Source organism: Pholcus phalangioides, unplaced genomic scaffold (genome assembly GCF_987345545.1).
Source record: "Pholcus phalangioides strain wild (caught in Gottingen) unplaced genomic scaffold, Ppha-v1.0 ptg000039l_1, whole genome shotgun sequence".
NCBI lineage: Eukaryota > Metazoa > Arthropoda > Arachnida > Araneae > Pholcidae > Pholcus > Pholcus phalangioides.
The window spans coordinates 5,860,809-5,883,726 of record NW_028301625.1 but is presented as its reverse complement, the minus strand read 5'-3'; the positions used below and the strand labels follow the sequence as shown (position 1 = coordinate 5,883,726).

General features: G+C 33.6%; 1 protein-coding gene across 10 annotated transcripts in view; it reads left to right on the top strand.

Moving 5' to 3' along the window:
* The window catches only part of LOC149065495 (cytoplasmic dynein 1 intermediate chain 1-like), a 123,672-nt gene extending 102,249 nt beyond the window's left edge, over positions 1-21,423 (top strand). For all 10 annotated transcript variants that reach the window (XM_089253675.1, XM_089253673.1, XM_089253671.1 and 7 more), the window contains 9 exons: positions 4,135-4,350; positions 7,237-7,390; positions 11,482-11,581; positions 11,704-11,829; positions 11,922-12,068; positions 13,467-13,701; positions 13,839-13,999; positions 14,135-14,401; positions 14,573-21,423. In XM_089253675.1, the coding sequence (XP_089109801.1) occupies positions 4,135-4,350; positions 7,237-7,390; positions 11,482-11,581; positions 11,704-11,829; positions 11,922-12,068; positions 13,467-13,701; positions 13,839-13,999; positions 14,135-14,401; positions 14,573-14,713 (1,547 nt within the window). In that variant the 3' untranslated portion in view covers positions 14,714-21,423. The remainder of the gene's footprint in view (positions 1-4,134; positions 4,351-7,236; positions 7,391-11,481; positions 11,582-11,703; positions 11,830-11,921; positions 12,069-13,466; positions 13,702-13,838; positions 14,000-14,134; positions 14,402-14,572) is intronic.
* The last annotated feature ends 1,495 nt before the right edge of the window (positions 21,424-22,918 follow it).

Here is a 22,918-nt window from a genome sequence, read left to right as displayed (position 1 = left end):
TACTTAATCACAACCAGATGAATGTGCATTATAGTGTTTTTTATTCTTTGCATAATGCATAATCTGTTTAACATGAAAATGAAAGCAATGTTGCATAAATTTTTTTCTTCATTTTTTGTCAAAGCACGTGATTTACCTCATGCTACACCCTAACCATGATATATGAGGGAGCATGAAAATGGATTTTCTTAATTTAATATCACAGAAGACATGGTGGTTTACTGGGATATGTACCAATCCCAGAGTATATCATCACTGTAAAACAAGATTCTACTGCATTCAAGAAATTTATGTGAAACATACTTGTATAAAGTAGGAAGTGATTCAAAATTATATATGCTTATATAGTGTTTAACCCTTTCCCTCTCACGCTGAAACAGGATAAGCAGCAGGTATACAGGGTGAATCCTACCTATTCTGCCAAACAAAAGAGGGTGATAGACGAGCCCAAGTGGACCATGAACCATCCCACCAACCCTGGTTATGGACAAAAAACATATGTCAAGTCTGAAAAAAAACCAAAATTTGTAAAGTTTCAAAAGACTTTTACGTAAACTAAGCACATATTTTGAAAGAGCAGAAAAAATGCTATAAAGGGTGTTTGCGGAATTAGTGATTAAAAATTTGGCAACAATTTGATTTTGAACTTTGCCAATCTTTCAGCACCTGCAGCTCGCCTTAATGGCAAGATCCAGATATTTCAATGAAATTTGTGTGACCTCATAGCATTTTTTCTGAACTTTCAGAATATGTGCTTAGTTTGTGTGTAAATCTCTTGGAAACTCCACAAATCCGGGTTTTTCCAGACTTGATGCATTTTTTTCCATAATTGATTATCCACCATAACTCAAAATGCTTCGAGATAGGACAGGGTTTCATAATCCACTTGAGCTCATCTATTACACTCTTTTGTTTGGTAGAATAAGTCGGATTCGCCCTGTATATTGGCACCTTTAGCAAAAAAGGGTTAAGACACGCTGGTACTTTGTTGTTTTGTTCATTTTGCTCTTTCATATGAGAGTTAATGTTGGTCGGTTTCTGGTATGTGCTTTATGTCGTAGTAGCATTAAAAATAATGCCTCTACATGTTCTGATTGTATTGAGAAAGGATTGTGAATTGAGGCCAAGATCATGATAGGAAGACATATTTGAAAGAAGCTTATTTCTCCTTATTTTGGAGGTGGTTTGGCAGTAATATTGTGTGGCACTGTGTGTTGTTAATCTATCAACCCGGGGCTTACGATCACCGTATTGTTTTAATTTTTTTAGCCTATAAATTTGCTCTAAAGAGGACAGTGAGAAACTTACTTTGGAGCAAAGTGTTATCCAAAAAAATAATTTTGAAGAGTAATTTCACTCCTCTCCAAATTTTCATGAAGCAGTTTTATAAAAAGAGAGGTAATTTTCCTAATGGGAAACAGAAAAATAACTGTTAAAAAAGTTACCTAAAATTTGAAAGAATATTTTCACTCCTCAACAAAACTTTGAATAAAATTAAATTATGTGTCAATTACACATCTTAATGCGTATTGCTCAATTCCGCTTTGGAGTGATAGACCGTTCAGCCACACAATAAACCTGCAAATCTGCTATAGCTCTCCCACAAGCGGCACAGTGGTGCTCGACTGAGGTGCAATGTAAGCTGTGCCATCTTTAAAAAAAAAGAAATCTTTCCACAGTGAGTAACAAACTTTATAACATTTAAATTGCGTACATTAGAATATTTATTAATTGTCAGTTTTGTCTTAGGAAAATTCAGTAAGAAGATGGCGCTACCTGAACACATACAAGCATGAAACATAGTTCCCAGCTAGGATCCACAAAAATGAATTCTAACACAGCCACCTCTTTGGGTAAAGTGATAGTAAATTGCCTTTGTGGCGATATGATGGGCTGTTTATGGTTGGTTAAATAAAGTAAAGTATATAGCTCTCTTAGAGGTGCAAAATACACAAAATGAAAGTGTGAAAAATGGCGAGTGGAAGAGGAGGAGATATAGCTAGAGAACAGCATATTTTGATAAAAATTCATTCCCATGAACAGATCCCACAACTTAGGTGAAATAATTTAGTTTGCCATTCATTCAAATTTTTCCAGTTTTCTGTTGTATACAGTTAGGTACTGCATTAGAGAAAAAAATTGATCATAAAAAATTAAAAAAAAAAGTTTCTTTGTCAAATCTGTACTACAAATTTCAATGAGCATATCAGAAATGTGTGATGTGGACTATAATGCAGCATTAATATGAGTCACTTTAATAATTGTGTTATTGCATATTACAGTGGATATGGTACAATAAGTTTCAAATTTTTTCACATTCGCCTTCTCTCCCCCCCCCCCCCCCATGTTCTTTTTCATCCAATATAATGTCTCAGCTCTGAACTCAGTCCTGTCCTGCTTCTTTTGGAGAAAAAATTTACAAAGTCTCTCTTTCATTTGCTAAAATTGTGTTGATCTTGGCCCTTGATGGGGCCGTAACTAGGCTGGGGCAACCGGGGCACTGCCCCTGAGCCAAATGGGGCCCCACAAAAATTTAAATTTGTTTTGCATAATAGTAACCCTTTCAAGTTGGGCATTTTGCCTGTTATGGCATTGTATTTGTTTGTAAGTGGGGCCTCAAGAAGTCACACTACGGCCCTGGCTCTTGATATTGATAAATTTGATAGATAGGTGTGTGCATGTAATTAATCATTACAATTTTTTTTATGCATTTTCACTGCAACTGTTTGCATTTATAACAAAATGAATAATATAATTTTTTCTTCTATTCAAATATCAGTGACCTTGAAAAGCAGTTTTTTTCAAGCACTTGATATCTGTAGAATGATGGGGAGTCATTATAACAAATGTTGATTGTACTATTATTTTAGGCCAGAATTACACTATAAAAGTGTGATAAAAGATCTCTTACAAAACTTTAAAAAAAACAACAACCAATAATCCTAGTTATTACATTCGCTCTAATGTAACCAATGGAGGATTATCGGTTGAATTTTTTCAAGTTTTATAAAAGAACTGTTATAAAACTTTTATAGTGTAATTCCGACCTTAATAATGTGTGTATTACTTATAAGAGCTAACACCAATGATTTTCACTCATAAACAGGCATGTAACATATATAATATGATTTCAATTTTTAATTTTTTTTGTCATTTTGCATAATGTAGAAACTTATGTAGCCGATATGGGAAATATATTTGGCTCCTATGTTTCCACTTTGAACAAGGTTTACTGTATTTTCTGTATAAATCACATCTTGCTGTTTGCCAAATATTGTGCATCAATGTATATAACTGCATTATATTGTTTGAATACTCTTGTAAAAAGTTTAAGTAGTTATTCCACTCTTTTAATATTGGTTGGTGTTCAATTTGTATAACACTCATAGAAGACAATTCAATTTTACTATATAAATTGCATGCTCCCATTTTTACTCTTATTCTTATTTACAACAGCACTCAATTTCTGTGCCTTATCTTACCTTCAACTTTGTTCATTTGGTCTCCAGTTGTTCATTATTTGTTTAAACTTTACCAGTAGATGTTTCAACAGTAGAAATATTTTTGGTTCTGTTAATTTTTTTCTAATCTTTGCTTATTTGAATTCCCCTTTAAGGAAAGATATGTTTAATTGTAGATGAAATATTTTAATTTTGTCTCTTGCATTTCCAAATTCTTGAATTTTTTTTCTGAAAGTAGATCGTTGAATTATAATCATCTTTATGATGGTTGAAAAAAATATTTTTCTAGGAATCTTATATGTATTTAGGGCCTGAACTTGACTTAATGGGGCCTTGGGTAAATGCCCCAGTTGCTCATGCATAAATGAGGTCTAGTGTGTATGATACTTTTTTTGCTGAAATGATTGTTGTTTATCAAACAACTTATTTAGTAAATTAAACATTTGTAAAAATATTTATGCATTAAATATGCTACTGTATCCCACACACACACATTTAAATGTTCTCAATACATTATTTTTTTTATTTATCATTAAAACAATCTTTTTTTTTTTTTTTTAACAGACATTCATCAAGTAGATGTAATATTTTATAAGATCTATATATTATTAATTTTATCTGTGAACTGCTCCTTCATTTTCATTCTTATTTAAAATAATTTTATTTGATACAGTTTTAACATATAATGATGTGTCTGTTGAGGAAGACCTTGAAGGCTCATCACTAACATCTCGAGATCTTGATACTCCACCTCCTTACGGAGCTGGGCATCATCATGGTCATAAACTCAGTGGCTTACCAAATGTTGGAATGGTTCAACCAGCACAAGGTGAAACTTCAGTAGCAGTTACTTCATCGTCTGAACAAGAAAAAGAAAGCAAACGTAAAGGTAAATAATCAATCCACAAAGCTCCTAGATTAAATAGTATAGCATCTTATCCGACTCAATGTCAGAAAAGTGTTATAATTTTTCAGAAGAATCAGTATAATGGACCTGTGGTTTTTTAACATTTTGAGCTAAAATTTTTTCTTAAACCAGTGTATAATGGAATGACAGTATAGGATGAAATAATCCACAGTAATGGGATGAAATAATAGACGTAGAGAAAGAGTTTTATAATTTTTAGATAAAATACTTTTTGATAATTTTCAGGTCTCAAATTTTCCTTTCTACATTTTTTATTTATTATTATCATTCACTGGTCTCTTCATACCATCTCCACATACCTCAGGGAAAAGTGATCTGCTTTGTGAAATTCTGTAATAGGCCATGAGATGGACATGATAATTTATTATTTTCTTATTAATCTCTGGTTATATTAAAACAGAATATAGGGGGAAATGCTTGTAGTTCTTGTTTTTGGTAAAGTGAAGTGTCTTTATAATAGTCATGATTACATTGGATTGGATTGGATTTTGGTTTTATGGCACAAAGACCACTTAGGTCAAATTGCACCAAAAGTCATGATTACACAGAGAAGTTACTTCCTTACAACATAAAATTGAGGGATCTGCATATTTTTATCTACATATTTTTATCTACATATTTTTATTACATATTTATTGAAAATTCACTGAGCAAGAGAAATTTGATGGAGAAATATGCTATGAAATATATATATATATATATATATATAGTAAAAAAATTTTTTGTTTGAAAATGAAAAATTGAAAACAAAATTGATGATGAGAAGCAATGAAAATTGAAAGCAGTATATGAAAAATTCAAAATTGAAATAAATCGAATCTTCAAGGGGTGGGGGGAGAGACATCTTGACATTGGCTTAAAACAGAACTATTTTTTTACAATGTTTTTACACTACACTGCATGCATATTTCAGCTGCCTACGGCGCTGGTATTGTTGAGTTTCGACAAAAAATTAATTTTGCAACATAATGTACATTTTCCTATGTATATATAGTGCGTCCATAATTAAAAGACCCTATTTTAAAGTAGCCTACTGGCAAAACCAGTCATCTGAAGATTGTGAAATTTTGTAGAGGACTTCATGAAGTGATGGGAATTTGTTTCAGGGGGAAAAAATTAGTTGCACATGTCACCACCAGAGGATGTTTTATTAAGAAATGATACATTTAGGCAAACATTTACAATTTTAACAATTGTTACTGCAACAAAACAAGTTCCACATGATGGCCATCATTTTCAGATACCATGTGAATTCGCAAGATGGCATGTTCCACAATTGACCAAAGTGTGTGTGGGAAAATGTTCAGCACGTGGCGTGAGTTTAAGGTCAGGTAAAGTTCTTGGATTGTTACAACATACCAGACGTTTCAAATGGCCCCAAAGCCAAAAAATCATGTGGATTAAGGTCCAGGGATCGGGGAGACCATAGATTAGGGAAGTGCCAGCTGATGATACGTTCGTCTGTAAAATGTGTTTTAAGAGCATTCTTAACACTCACTGTAATGTGTGGAGGAGCTCCGTCATGCATAAAGATTGTATCTGCAAGGCAGTGACAGGCTTACAGAGCCGGAACAAATTTGTTCCGTAACAGCAATGCATATTGCTTCCCGGTGATCGAACATGTCATTAGACCTGTAGAACATAACTCTTCGTAGAAGTAGGGACCGAGAATAAATGATGCAGTAAATCTACAGCATACCATAACTTTTGGTGAATGCAACGGAACCTCTAAGATAGTGTGCAGATTTTCTGGTTCCAAAATTCGGTAGTTGTGAGTATTGACTGCACTATCCAAGCGAAAATGCACTTTGTCTGTCCAGAGGATATTTCAAGACCATTCTGAATCAACCTCAACGCGAGCTGGAAACTGCAGTGAGAACCGGAGTCGAGCGCCGTAATTAAGGTGGAAGCAATGAAAGTTTGGATAATATGTATTATGTATAATGGATAATATCAGAAGATATTCCGCAATGATCTTATGGACAGTTGAATGTGGCCTATCCAATGCCTGTGCTACACGCTTGACACTACGACGAAATACTACTACCACGAAAATTTGAAGCTCTGTCCTCTTCCTCCTGAAGTGAAACCTCCTATACTGTGTCTATAGAAACAAGTTTTCTTCTTCATCCGGGATGAACAGCCAACAACCCTCTGATTTCAAATTTTGTTATCATACTCCAAACGTTTTTAACATTCATTGGACCTTTTCCAATACTCTTGCAAGTCTGACATTTCCGTAAAGCAGTTACTGGCGGAATTGCTGTTTTGGTAAAACAATTTGACCAAGAAAATGTGATCTTGTAAACTTCATCATTCACGTCGTCATTGCGAGCAGCAAACACATTGAGAAACAAGTTCTCCACAAATGTTTCTAGGTTTTATAACAGCTGCTGCGTGACGTCACATAAATCTACATGTTTACCAAAGATATTCTATGTAAAACGCCCTCGGGTGGCGACATGCGCAACTAATCCCCTCCCCGGACGAAACAAATTCTCATCACTTCATGAAGTCTTCCACAAAATTTGACAATTTTCTAATGACTGGTTTCGCCTGTAGACTACTTTAAAATAGGGTCTTTTAATTATGGACGCCCTATATATATTCTGGAAAATTCTAAACACCTCATTATTCTTTAACAAGCAAACCATAATGTTAAAAAAAGAAGTGATAGAGCCAAACTATAACTTATATGAAATATTAGTTAAAAAAAATATGAAGTTTTCAACTAGTTTTTATTGTGTCCATATTTTCATTAGTTTTTATTATTACATTCAACTATTTCAAACATTTCTTAATTTTGAGTAATTTACCAACTGTTCTGCCATTCTCATATTTCATTAGCCTGTGATCTGAGTGATGATGAAAAGAAACAAATAATGTTGAGAGAGGATTTCCAATGTTTCTTCGATAGAGCTGCTCGAATAATGGAAAGAGCTTTGTATGAAAATGTGGATGTGCTATGTGACTATAGTGGCGCTAACGAAGATGAAGATATGTAAGATTTGTTTTCAATTTGTGTACAACTTGTTAAATTTTCCACTAGTTTTAGAAGAAGGGTATTACCTATTTCTAATGTAACATGGGTTGGTTTGTTTTAAGTAGTGGAAACTATTTATCTAACTAAACACAATATACATACACAGTTCCAAGTTTTACAAGCTTTCAATGTAGTTTCCAGCAGTTCAGCAGCCAATAATGACACTTGCCAGAGATGCCATTGATGCGCTATAATGCGTCAAATACCCGAAATTTTGAGAAAGGAAGCATAAAAATTAGTTTCACGTGTCCTACAGGACGCGTTCTTTCCTAGTTCCAAGATGAAAAAAGTAGAGAGAAAAATTTCTCCAACTTTTTTCAAGTCTATCATGATCACGTGGCCTTGAAAAAGTGGTTTTACTACTTTGTATACTGTACTGTATTGATATACATGTGGGTTGTTGAAGATATTTAGTTTCCCTTAATGAGGGGTCGTGTACAGAAAGAGAATTTCAGAGTTTTTATTCCCCTGCATATTTTCTCCCCTCTGGTTACATACCAGAAATTATGGCTCTTTCGCGGGTATCTGCCTGCATTCAAAGGCAGCAATCTATAAGACGTACATTTGCCTTGATTTTACGAGATTGCAAATGCGCATTTTTTGAAAAATCGTAAAGGATTTGGAATGCCTGTTCAAAGTGTAAAACATTTTCCAAGATCGTTCAAAAAAAACCTAATCTGTAAAAAATCTACCTTGAATATCCACAATTTTATCATCTAGCTGCTATGTGGTAGTCACCACATCTCATCGCAAAAATCACTGGTGTGTATGCAGAATCAGCTTTTGGAGGGGCAGAAGAATTTCTTCTGCAGAAATTGTGGGTCACTAATGACCCACATTCACACAAATTCAAAAAGAATTTTAAATTAAAATAGTATAAGACTATTTTTTTCAATATTTTAATTTTCCACAAAAATATTTTCAATTTTTCATTTTCTTGGAAGGAGGACCTCCATACCCCCAGATTTGGAACTGGCGATTGTACAGTGATAATCGGCTAAAAATATGATTTTCTAAGGTTTCCAATTTTGAGTCGCCTATTTCTTTGAAAAAAGCTCTGGTTGCCACGACAATCACACAAACCTACAACACAAATATGTATACGTTAAATTTCAAATCTGTGCATTACTAATTTGGAGAACAGATGCAGGGCCGCAACTAGGGTGGAGGGAGAGCAGGCAGGTCTAGTGCTCTGGACTAGAGGAGGCACCAAAGCCCTTTATAACTCCTTTTTATACATAACACAGGGTGCCTAAATGTGTGTTTGCCCCGTTTTAGAAAGTATCTAGTTGCAGCTCTAAATAGATGGCACCACAGACTGAACACAAAACATGCTAAATGCTGGGCACACAAACACACTTAAGTTTCACCAACACAAATCTGACATAGCTCCAATATTCAGGTGGGAAAATATGTGGCAGTTAAATGGCGACAGATGAGATCGGTGGACCATCAGGGAGGGAAAATAAAAAAAAAAATCACTTCAAAAGGATTTGTATGAAATCCTTGCTCGTATGAATAGAGAATCGGCAGATATTTTTTAAATTTATATCATGAATGAATGAACGCCAGAACTTTGCCACTGGACTTATCCCGTTGCCGAGATCTCTTCCAGCCCAGCTTCGTGGCAGAGTCTGGAACACTTTAAATTTAAATCAGAAGATATTGAAAGAGCTACAATTTTTTAAAGAAATGAAAAATCAATCAGAAAGGAATTTATAGATTGATTTATTAGTAAATATGTAAATGTGTGTCTAACTTTTAATTACAGTGGCTCCTGCTTATAACATTTTTCAAAAAACTGTCATTAAAAAACGTAAGCAGGAAAACATTTCAAACGGGAAATCTTAGCAAGAATTACTTAGAGTTGAGACCATGAAAATCAGTTGTACTAAGTGGAAAAATGTTCTGAATGGGAATGTTATAAGCAGGATCAACTGTATGTTTGGTTTAGATTTGTTATATGTGCTACATTCCATATGTTAAATTCTTATTAATGGGCTTCTTTGCAAGCTTTTCCTGCTCATGGACAATGAAAGTAAATGAACCTTTGGAAAGAACATGTTTTTAGAAATTAATTATTTGATTCACAGATGCCTCCTTCTCCTACCCAGAACATGGCCCGCTGCTCTGTCTCAACAAAGAGATATAAACAGGTGATCAAAGACCTGGGCCATGCTGGAAAAAAAAATTCATAGAGATACCAGTGAATTATGGGAGAGGGGAGCATACTTTTTTTCAAGATAATTTTTTTTCGAGAGGGACTCACTTTCACTCAAAAGGGACCCAGATTTTTTTGAATGCCCTGGGTTCCAGGACCGAGGTAAATTAAAGTATAGCAGCATCTCTGACTTGCACTGCCTAATCTTTTCATGCAGTGAAGAGAGCAGTCTATTACCAGAGCCCGAGTGGTGCAGTGGTAAGATGCTCGTCTTCTACTAAATGAAGGTTACCATCAAAGTCCATGGGTTTGAATCCGGGCATTGAACATAAGCATGTTCTTTACCTACTGAACCTGGGGCGACTACTGATGGATGGAGCCTTCATTTCCCACCTAGCTCCATTGGTTGGAAATTGCTGCATGGCAATATATGACCGGAGTTGGTGTGCAGTAAAGTAGTCTATTACCAGAAGACTGTCTTCAACTGTTCTGAAGTCAATGGCATGAACTGGTTCCTTCATTTTGAGTCAAAGCTTAGAGTAGGCATTGGAAGCACTATCAATACCTATTCTTAAGTCCAGAGTCGGGGCACCTAAATCAGGAAAGTAGAGGGGCTGGTGGAGCACGTAACAAACCCTGCAACTGAACAAATCGGACACACATCTCATGTGCTCAAGCTTTTTTGAGCATCCTCTGTTAAAAGCTTCTACCCATCTTGCCACTGTTCTGTAAGACAGTTGTTTCAAAATATAGTCCACAAGAGTTTGTCAAGGAGTCCATAGTATATGTTTCATAAAAAAAAACATTAAAATTATATAAAAATTCAATACATCACTCTTTCCAGTGATTTTAGCAAAACTCTGGAGGTCCTTGGTCCTCTGTGGTAAACCAAGGACTCCTTGGATGATCACTTATCAAATAACACTGCTGTAAGGTAATGCAAATGTCATGCAAGCTTTTTAAGGCTCTTTTACATGTATGCCCTCATTCCTCATACAGGACATTCTTGAACAAGGAATTGAACATGGCTTGTGTCATGGTGTTCTAGGAATGTATTGTTGAAAACACACACACTTATGTGTGCTTTTCCCTGCATGCAAGAACACCAAAGTAAAATTTATGTTTATAAACATAGTATCTTTATGTTTTTTAATCATATTCATGTGAAATTTCTATGGCAGTTGTTTTAATTGCTACTGTAGTTTTAGGTAGAACATTGTTTGACCACTTAATTATTAAACCTAAAACATTAACCTTCCAGGAATTCAAAAATGTAAAGATGAGAAAAGTTATAAAATTTAAATTACCTGAGATTCTTTGTTGAGGTGCAATTGCATTTCAAAATAGCTTTGCAGTCAAAATGACCATTTCCATTGTTCTTGTGTTAAAATTAATCTCTTTTTTTTTTCGGAATTCAAAATCTCTTTCTCCCCCACTGGAAACTAATTCAAATGGGATTTTGCATAGTGTTTCAGTTCTTCCATTAGTACTAATGATGAATGCCAATAGTCACAGTTGATGACTGTCATAAGCAGTCATCAACTGTGACTTGCAATCACAACAGGGGTCTCTTTTGAAGTAATATTGCCTTGTCATAATGTTGGAAAATGAAAACATGGTTTTGATATTTCAAATTTTCTGTAAAGATGAAATGTTGCGTCACTTTTTTAGTCATGAAATAAGTGAGGATATGGCAAATATTCTTTTGGCCAATGTGATTGAGTCACTTGTGACCAATACGTATAAAATACTCATAAAGCTTCTTTTATGTGAGTGCAAAATCTCATTTCTTGCCTTGAATTAGTTTCCAAGAAAAAAAATTTGATACTTTTGAGCAGACTTAGTTATTAATCTTCAAATTCATTCTCATATTTTTCCCCCATTCTAGGGAAGATAAGACTGGAATAACTCTTTCATTCAGTAGGATGTTTTATGATCAAAAGTGGTCAAAGAACCGTGCTATCACTTGCTTTGACTCATCAGCTCAGGCATGTTTTTTTTTAAATTTTATATTTAAATTGTAGCAATCTGCAAATTTTTTATTGTGTTGGAACCTTTAATGATTTTTATTTATTTTTTAATCAGTCTTTTGTTTGTTTTTTATTTTTAGTTTCCTGAATTATTAGCTGTGTCTTACAACAATAATGAAGATTCACCCAATGATCCTGAAGGTGTCTGTCTGATTTGGAACATGAAATTCAAAAAGACAACTCCTGAATATGTTTTCCATTGTCAGGTACATGCTGTAGAATAAAGTACTCAATGTGTTGGATATTATGTGCATTATTATATTCCACTAAATCTCAATTGCATGTATTTTTTTTTTAGTCAGCAGTTACTTCAGTCTGTTTTGCTAAATTTCATCCAAACTTGGTCCTTGGAGGAACATATTCCGGTCAGATCGTGCTTTGGGATAACCGCAGCAGTAAGCGCACACCAGTTCAACGGAGCCCGTTATCTGCAATAGCTCACACAGTAAGACATTCTTACTTTCACGGAAATTAAAATTACTCCCTAATATTTCCATATTTCTTTTTTTCTTTTTTGGAAATGAACTTGATTCTGTGACTTTTTATCATATTGTTTTCATCTTGTGTTATTACATACACAGTTGAGTAACATTATTAGGAGCATTCTAGAAATGTATCAGTGACTGCCATCACTGGTTGAAACAACGTTTTATTAGATTTTCACAAAAGGGATGATTGTTATCATTCCCGACAATATCATAATATCTCTGGAATCCTCTGCAGTCATGAAATGTTTATGTACTACTGTTGTTAAAGTGTTAAATGCTCTAGTAACAGCATATGCATCTGTGGTTCAAATGGTTCCCTGTGACATTTTATAACCACATGCTTCCAAACGAAAGACTTCCTCTTTGGCCAAGTGCTGGAGTCCACAATGCTTATTTGGAAGATAAGAATATTAGACAGCCTTCTGAACTTTGGACATTTGAAAAAGTCAAGTTGATTCCTAGAGTGTAAATTACACACAATACTTGTTCTTAAGGCCCATTTACACGAGGCAAGTGATTTAGTTGGTAACTAAATTTTAAGTTGCCAAGTACAATACAATGTATGCAGACGGCAAGGACCGTTTACATGGCTTTAGTTGGCAAGTGCACAAGTGATTTAGTGGACAAGTGAAATAAAAACGGTTCTATTTTTTCCGGTTAAGTAGACCTATGTGCATGCGCCAGTGGGCGTGACCTGCCGCTCTGGAGGGGTCTTTTTGCTCTCTCACAGAGGGGTTTATTTTGATCTCAATCGTGAACCTTTTTATGCTCCGTCTTCTCCTACCGTTTCGCTAGAATTCCGCGGAAATATAGGATGGTGAAGTGGCCAGAGGACACAGCCTTCAAGTTTGTTGAAGAATATCTTTGCCATGAATGTTTGTTGAAAATTAGAATAAATTTCAATAATTACTTTAATTTTCAGTGGTAGGAAATTATTATCCCTGAGACCTATAAAAGGTTAACAGAGAATTCTGTACAAATAAGGGATGAATAATCAATATTTTACTTTATGAAGATGAATTAAATATTTCTGTGAAGTTATACAAAAACTAAAAACTAAATGCTCATTGTTATTTTAAAACAATACTTGGTATCACTTTCTCTTTCTTTCTATTCTCATAAGCTTGCTAGTTGTGCATGATCTTTGTTGAAGCTATGAAATTTTAAATTTAAAAAATATATATGCTATTGTGACTTTAAAATTTAATTGTTTGTCTGGTGATTAGACAATTAATTTCCTCAATCACAATGATTGAATCTAGAAGTCTTGCTTTTTAAAACTGTAGAAACACAGTTTCTAAATTAGGGATTCACTCTATTTAACTTATTAAGATATCTTTATATTGTTTTTTTAGCATCCTGTTTACTGTACTCAAGTTGTTGGAACTCAAAATGCTCACAATTTAGTGAGTGTATCAACTGATGGAAAGTTTTGCTCATGGAGCTTGGATATGCTATCTGCACCACAAGATACTATGGAGCTTTCTCACCAAAAACAGTCGCGGGCTGTTTCTGTGACTAGCATGTCATTTCCTTTGAATGATTTTAATAACTTCATTGTTGGCAGTGAAGAAGGCACAATATATACGGGTATAGATAATGTATTTCTATTTCTTATTATCATTTTTTTTATCCATTCTTTCTTTCTTCAATTACTATGATTGTGTGCATATTGTGTTTCAATGTGCGTGTGAATTGTTTATTGCTCACTCAAAGTGCATTTTTAGCTTGTCGACATGGAAGCAAAGCAGGCATTTTGGATACGTTTGATGGCCATCAAGGACCAATAACTTCTATAGATGCACACTGTACACCAGGCCCGATAGATTTTTCATATCTGTTCCTTAGTTCATCTATAGATTGGACTGTAAAGCTCTGGAGTTTGAAGGTGATTATATCCATAAATTAATTTTCTCTTTCATAAAAATGGTTAAATGTATAACTGTGTACCTCAAAATAATACTTTTTGTATATGAATATAAGAATTTTCTATATAAGAAGCTTCTCTTTTTTTATCTCTCAGAGTGGCAAACCATTATACTCATTTGAAGATAATGGTGACTATGTCTACAATGTTGCATGGTCTCCAATTCATCCTGCAGTTTTTGCATCAGTGGATGGAATGGGCAGACTGGATGTATGGAATCTGAACAATGATACAGAATTACCTACAGTGAGCTTGATAGTAGAAGGCAATCCAGCGTTGAATAGAGTTCGGTGGACACCATCTGGCCATCAGTTAGTTGTTGGGGATGATACAGGAAAGGTTGGAATATATGAAGTTGGAGAGGTAAGTAAATTATATATAGTATTCCTTTATCAGCAACTAAAACTTTGTTTTTTTTCATATGTGTGGAAAAATATACCACTTTGGAACATTTATTTTTTTAATTTTCATCATAGTTAAATGTTTATTCAAAAGTTTAGTTTCAATTTTTAATATTTATTTCCTATGTTCTAGCAATTAGCAAATCCAAAAAATGATGAATGGTCTCGATTTGTACATACTCTTCAAGAATTGGAGAACAACAAAGCTGATCAGGATGTAGATTCTTCTAGTAATTTTTCTGTAGGCAATGTTTTTATTTCAGCTATGCGCTAAAACTTACTCTTTTCTATTGGGGGAAAGCAATATAACAGACTTGTATACTTGTGTATGCAGATATATATGACACATACTTATTTCCAGCTTTTGAAAATCCAAGTATGCTTTACTATATATGAAGTCATGTGTAAAATGGTATAAAGGAAATAATTTTTTTTTCTTTCTGAATAACTGAATAAAGTGAAACGAGTTTAAATTTTGAGAAATTTTCAGAGCACAAATATTTTGTACAAAAAGCATAGGGGATTCATAATATTGTAAATTTTTCTCTTTGTATTCAGTTTAGTGTTTCAAATGTACTTATTTGGTTTGTGTTTTGTATTTATTTCATGTGCCTGTTCAAATATCAAGTACTGTGCCATAAATTTGTGTTAAATTTATTGTCGTAGCTTCATAATGGCTCTGAGACTTTCCATTTATTTGTTTTTGTGGCATTCATGAAAGTTTATATTTTTTATTCTTTGTGTGTGGGCAAGGAGAAAAATGTAAATTGTTGTAAAAAATTTCATGTCTCCCACATCTATATACATATATACATATATTTTTATGCTTAGAAATTTTTATATCAATGAGCAGTTGATTGAACAGTTGGATATTCTTCAAACAATTTGATACTATCAATATTTGGTTTCTATTGTGTGATATTTATGTGCAAGAAAGCAAAGGAAACCAAATCTTCAGTTTTGGGTTTTCGGGAGACTACAATTTCATGCCAAAGGTTTGAGTTTTTTATAATGCATGTTTGTAGAAAAGTAGATGACTGTTTTAGTAAGTTATGGGAAATTTTATTATGTGTTATTAATTGAACAGTGATATAATTTTTAAATATATATCAGTGTCATTTTACACTATCATATAATGTGTTACAAGGCTTAACAAATTCCTGGTGCCAGGTCACCATGGCGACTAAAAAATTGGTATTAGTGCCTAAAATTTTCTGTGTGTGATTACTTGCTCAGGCTAAAGAAATATGCTTGGCTCCTAAAATATTTGGATGGCACCAAGACTACTTTTGATTTGTCAAGCCCTGATGTATTGTATACATTTAGTGTCAACAACTAGTACAAGACCAGAGTCCCCTAGGGGTTTTTTTTTATTATTTGAAAATATGGGAATTTTTTTTAATTACAGTGAAATCTATTTAACAACAAAAGGGTCCCAAGGTTGTTTTCAAAAATTTTTTAAAAGTTACTTCTGATTCTGCTCATTTACATATGCACAAAAATTTAAAAATATCTGGCGGAATTATTATGGATCACTCAAAAAATTGTAGATATTAATATTTTGAATGCCAATAGAGGCCAGAAAGGAATTTAAAATTCTTGCAACCCTAGAGTTTTTAGAATGACATCATTCAAACAACACATGATAAAAAAAGCACAGAACAGACAAAGGATTTTTTTTTTCACCTTGCTTAGTATTCAACAGAAAAGAAAAAAAAGTGTTTTTGAGAATGAAAAGTTTTTTTATAGATATCATCAAGTATATATATATAGCATGAGAGTGGATGAGCAGCTGACTGTTATTTTTAATAAATTTTTGCAGCTTTAATAACTGCACTCTACTGCTAATTTCTTTGTTTTTATGTGTTTTTGGGTGAGATGAATGTACTTAATTTTTTTCATAATTTTTTGAGGACAGCACTTTGGAATCCTGTTTTGTAAGATGGACAAGGTATGAGACGGAAACATGTCTTCAATGGAATCAAAATATAGTCCTATCGATGATTAATGCTTTAATGTGTACCTTTATAAAATGGCAATTGGTCTAAAATGGAATATTTTTCAGTCTCTTGATGTTCTGTTTCATACAGGTTCTACTGTATAAAAATAAATAAAATTTGAATTGAATTTTTTAAAAATTAAGTCATTTAATTTTATCTACATGTGACTTTTTTTTTTCAACACAAACAATTTATCTGTTACATGTCAAGACTTTGCACTGTTTTCCGCGAGTCTACCATTCCTTAGTAGCAACAAAAAATAAAAGCATAAATATTTCAATGTCAGTTATAGTAAATACAGGATGGGCAAAAAGTCTGTAGAAACTTGAAAAATGAATAAAAACTGGAAAAATAACCAAAATAAAAAATGGTTTCCAGGGTTAGCATCGCTAGGTCACAGGAATTTTTTTAAGACGGGACAAAAAACGCAAAAAACAGCCGATGGGGGCAGTGACATACACAGGTCAAAGAAAAGATATGCAAATAATGAACAAAATGCCTCCAAATTGTTTATTACAGCAGTATGTGTTTGACATGGCCACCACCACAAGGGATAACACATTGCAGGCAAGAGTCACAAATCCAGCTTCGGCAGAGTGCAGCAGGTCCACATACACTGTTTACAAAGGTGAACTGGTTGTGGATTAGGAGTGCAAGTTGTTATAACCATCTCATTTGCATATTTCCACCAAAGTCACGCGTATCAGTGCTACCTATCGGCTGATTTTTTGTTATTTTTTGCCTGTCTTAAAAAAATTCCCATGACGTAGCAGTGCTAACCCTGCAAACCATTTTTTATTTTGGTTATTTTTCCAGTTTTTATTCATTTTTAAAGTTTCTATGGACTTTTTGCCCACTCTGTATATCAATAAATCAGGTTGGAAAATGTTTCATAAGACATTGTCATTAGTCTGCTCAAGTAGAACGATTTATTGTTTATAAATTTTCTTTTATATATGTTATCTGGCTAAATGATGAACAGATTGCTTGATTAAAAAAAGCCATAATAAAAGCATTACTTTATAATTTTGAAATATCCTATTGATTTTAAAATTCCAAATAATGTATATGTTACTGATTGCAGCAACTTAACAAGATCCAGAGTAATTTGTTTTTAATTTTAAAACAAATTCTGTGGTTTAGGGACCAAATATTACAGGCACCTACCATTCTATCTTGCGCAGAGTTGTTTTAATTATAATGTGCCTACTGATCTCCCTTATAAATCTTATGTATGAAAACCATAAAAAAAATGGCATTCAATATAGAATGTTAAATGAACAGGATATATAATCAAACCTATCTATCTCAAAACATCATGTTAAAAACCTCTATAACTTGACATTCATTTCCACATATGTTCTCTTAGTTAATTTAAAGTATTTTCTCTGTTTATTTAAAATGATATTTGTGTAGAAACCTTTATATTTTGAATAAAAAAGTTAAATGTGAACTGCAGATGTATAGCTGTGACCACATTTTAGTATGCTTTGGGAAAAGTTTGTTGTGTAATGTCCATGTGTGGCAACATCATACAGATGGTATAATGAGAACTTGTGTTGGTGGCTAATTTGTTGAAATTCCACAACAGGATTTGATTTCAATTGCACCTCTCATTAGGGAAATCAAAAATCGGGCAGCAAAGAGAGTGAAGCTTAAAGAGTTGGTGAATTAAGTTTTGATAACTTTTTGCAGCTGAATAATTAGTAACATAAGAAATTAAAACACAAAAGACGATCAATAGATTATTTGTGTACAAGTTACATAGAATAAATATACTTAATCTGCACACACATTTAGTCATTTACTTCTATCTAAATGTACTTGCAAACCTCTTTTTCCAAATTTTTCTTATTTCCCAATGAATTTGAGAGAGGTTCTACTGTGTTTCATTATTTCTAATCTTTAAGCATGTTGACGATTATGAGTTTTTTATTATTGATGTATATTGTATAGGTTTGTTTAATAAATTATGTCAGACTTTTATCAAGTACTTTTTTTAGGTAACCCTATTTATTAAAGTTTTATAGATCCTAGCAATGTAAAAATCCAAAGGCAGGGATGCCCAACCCTATGGCTTGTGGGCCAAATGTAGTCCACTAAGGGGTTCTATTCTGTTTTTGAAAGGGGTTAATCAAAAAGTAATCAATGCAACATGATAAGTACACCAGCATGTAGCAGACAAACTGCAGTTATCTCACATATCCATTTTGCAGACTGGAAGTTTTATGTGCCCGTGGCCTAATGTATAAAAAATTTATATTATAAACTCCTTTGTAAATGCTGTAAAATACTGATTATTGTTAGTAATACTTTGGGTTTAGACCAGGGGTTCTCAAATTGTGTGAAAACCCCTGGTTTAGACTATTTCAAGTAAAAGTTTACCATACTCATCCAATGACTTATTTTATGTCAGGTTGCTCTGAAAATGTGGTATCGTAGTCATTCTGCATAAATTTATGCTGTTTTTGGCATCTCTTTCAGTTCAGCATACTGTTGGTTCTATCTCAAAGCCACACTTATGACAAGTGGGCCTAGCACTTGCGGTAATAAGAATGGAAAAAAATCAATTATAGCTTTTTTAGTTGTAAAGCAGAGGTCTTCAACCTTTTTCTAGTGGCAAGCACTGTCTGTACTCATCATCAAAAGACGGCAACCTCACAGCAAGTTTGATACACAAATGCATGAAATCAATATGCTTTCAATCCTTGAATGCAATATGTATAAGGTGTTTAATTGGAGTATTGATCAAGTGCTTGTGAGCATGAATTCTGACACGAGCATCAAGCACTCTGGGCCCTTCAGGGAGCACTGTAGTGCTTGCGAGTAACGGGTTAAAGATGCCTGTGTTGTAAAGCAAGGTGCCAGAGCTTCAACTATAAAAATATAAAAATTAACACAGTAAAATCTCCATAATCCAAGGTGAAGGGGTATTAGACCACCTCAGATTACTGAAAACTCAGATTATTGATCTAAAACCAATAGAGTTTAAATTTTTTGAGAGGGAGGGCTTAGACTCGCGTGTACATACTTACTTTCACCTATTTTGTTCTTAATTCAATGGCTTAGTACATTCAGGTTATATCTGCCAAGACCGATGACCTCTTCATAGGCTGACAGGGGGTTCTCTACCCAATATGAGTATTACTATTTTTTAACTTTATAAATTTACTGTAGAATTATTACTACTATTATAGCATTACTTATTGCCTGTAAATAAATTACGGTGTGGGGATCCACCGAAGACCCAACAAAAGAATCAAGACCCTGTTAAAACTAAAATTACTCGTATTCGTTGGAGGAATTAAACAAAATGAAATAAAGCATGTTTTTGGTGGGGGAAAAAAAACAGAAAGAGGAGGGTTGAGAAGAACTTTAAAAAAAAATTCTGGCACCTCAGATTATCCGGAACCTCAAACTTTCGAGACTACTGTATAAGGAATTGAGAAACGTATTTATCTCTCAAAAAAACAAAAACAGGACTCTATCGTCAGGCCACAACTAGGGGAGGACAAGAATGTTTGGTTCCCTGGCTGTCAAATTCAATCTTTGCTGATTCAAAATCATCGATTTGGTTTTGTATTCAGTTGATCTGTATCTGATCTGTATTGAAAGATGTCTCAAATTCCCTCTGTGGCAATAGTACCAGGGCTATGTGTGGTTCATACGTAAAGTTTGTGTATTTATGATGAAAAAAATTGAAACAATGGTGGCCCCTGGGCTGGAGCCCTGTCGGCACCTGTTGCAGCCATGATGTCAACTGAGGGCTTGAGAGCAGTCAATGGTCAGCTATACACCTACAATGATGTGCAATGCATCAGCAAAATATGAATGTGTGGAGAAATACACTTGTAATTTAATCTCAGCTTTTCTTATACATGGATTGTGTTGTTGGTAACAGAAACATTCATGTCTATCACCATCTGCTCAAAGCATTTGATGCATTCGTGAATATACAAGGTTTAAATTGTGTGTAATTCTGTTTGTTTTAATTAGTGCTCTAACAATCTCGACGTGAGTTGAATAGTATATTAATTGCTATCTGAAAACTAGGTATAGCAGTGATGAAAAGTCTGTCATTTCTATGCCTGACATCTCGTAGGCATAAACTTGTAATGGTTCCATAGGCCCGAGACAGCAACTCAACAATAACATCAAGTCAGCCATGCGTAAACCTCCCAATATTTTTGCCCCATCTCTATAATACCCATAGAGATACTGGGTTTGAGTCTGCTGCTCCCCCCCCCCCCCAATGTTTCCAGTGACTTTAGGCCTATGCCGGACAACACCAAGTTTTCTAATTCTCAGACACTTAAACACCTATTTTTGTGTAAATTGGGCTAAAAAGATGAAGGGGTGGTCTTTCTGATAAGAGAAATTCTTTTTAAGTTCTCAAAGCTAAAAATATATAAGTTCTATTACATATGGTCTCTAAATTCACAAAAATACACATGAAACAATTCCAAAATAGGCATTTGCAGCAGGAAAATGGTATTCATGACATTTTGCCTGAACTTCTGGGATTAAAAAATTAGTCTGGTTTTTTTTTCAATTCAAATATTTTGCACCCATAGCATATTTGTGAACTTTTAAGCTAGTTTTCAATGGAATTTTGATATAGTCCTTGAGGTTATTTATTATTATTTCTTTTTGTAAATTGCAATATGAATACTCTACTGGTTAAAATTTTATAATTTCTTGTAAGGAGAAGGTCATAAAATAGCTGTAAAAAGAATTTGTATTACTAATATTGAGACTGTTTGGAGTGACTGTTTTCTCGATTGTGAGGTAAAAATACATTAAAGAAAACATTATCAGTGGATATGTAAGAAATTAAATCATGGAATTTTGAACATATTGAATTTTAATTATTTTATGTGAAGTTCAATTTTTGCATCAAATTTCATTCACAATTTCTATTGTGTTAGTTTTACATGCCAGAGTAATTCTTGTAAAAGCTTTATTTAATTAATAAATATATATTATGCAAAATTGTTGGTTGCATTTCTTTTATTGTTTTTTTTTCTCCCAAAACCTAAAAATAATTACTCTTAGTTCAATCTCTTTAAACATCACACATTGAAAAGTCTGAATGCTATTTTGAGCCAAAAGAATTTCAACTGGAACGTTAATAATTTACAAGTACAGTAGCCACCGCTTATAAAAATCAAATTGCCAAAACCAAAGATTGCTTTAATGTAGGAAAATCATCATTAACAGGAATTAGATTTCTACTCATAAAAATTTTTCCCCCAAAACTCTGACTGCTCATTTCAGTGGTGGAAATTTGTAGGATATATTTGTTATTCACACAAGGTTGTTGGGGGACTATTTCATCGTCACTTATCTTGATAATAATCACTTCATATTGACTACTTTTACCCCATGAACAATGATAAAATCAATCGCTTATAAGACTCAAAATGGGTAAAGAACCAAAACAGGTTAGTGGGTAGTGGTAGCCAGTGTGGAAGTAAAATAGATTTTATTACCTCCATGGTAATAAAATCTATATTACTAGAAGTTATTCGGAAAAGGGTGATTTTTTAGGAAATTCTGTATTATTTTTTTTGTGAGGTCATCTACATCAGTGGTTCTCAACCTTTTTTTGTCCATGGCCCCCTTTCAACGATGTTTCATTTCTGTGCCCCCTCCCCTGTAATCATGATTAATTGAATTACATACCCGAAATTAACTGAAATGTAAAAAGTGTGATGACTGCCCTATGTATTTTGCATGGCTGAGCATTTTGTGCATAAGTATAGAGATGAATAGTGTTGTCTCCGAATTATTGTCAAGCTCTACATTCTACACTAACTTGTTCAGGCTCTGAACAAACACATAGTATTAATTTATCAATTTTATAATTTAAAAAAAACAAAGCTTGTAACTTTATTAAAAAATTTTCCTATCATAACTAAATACGTTTTTGAGTTATTTCTGTTAAAGTCCTTATTTGATATTTTAAATTAAAATTAAGAAAAAAGCAATACAAAGAAGTCTTACCTTCTTTTAGAGTGCAAAAAATAATGTCAGATTTAACAGTGACACTGTATATACAGGGTGCATAGACAACAGGGCGTATGGTATTTTATTGATGAATCATTGATTCTAGAGGCATACTTCCAATTATAAAAGGTATCCAAATAACGTGAACCACTCAGATGTGTCATTCACATTGCAAGTTGTTTTGTATAGTTTTTAAAATAAAGATGTTACCATTTTATACAGACACCCTGTGATCAAATACTCAATTAGAAAGTTGTTGCCCTGTTTCTACTGATAACTAAAAAATTTTTCTAATCAGTGTTAAATGCAGGCAGAACTGTTTATTCGTATTTAAAGCTGTTTTTTCCCAACTTTCCTTCATTTTTTGAATTTGAATATCTCACTCATTGCACTTAGGAGCATGGAAATTTTTTAGTTGACATTGGGAGAGATAGGGCAACAACTTGGTAATTTGGTTTTGAGCGCAGGGT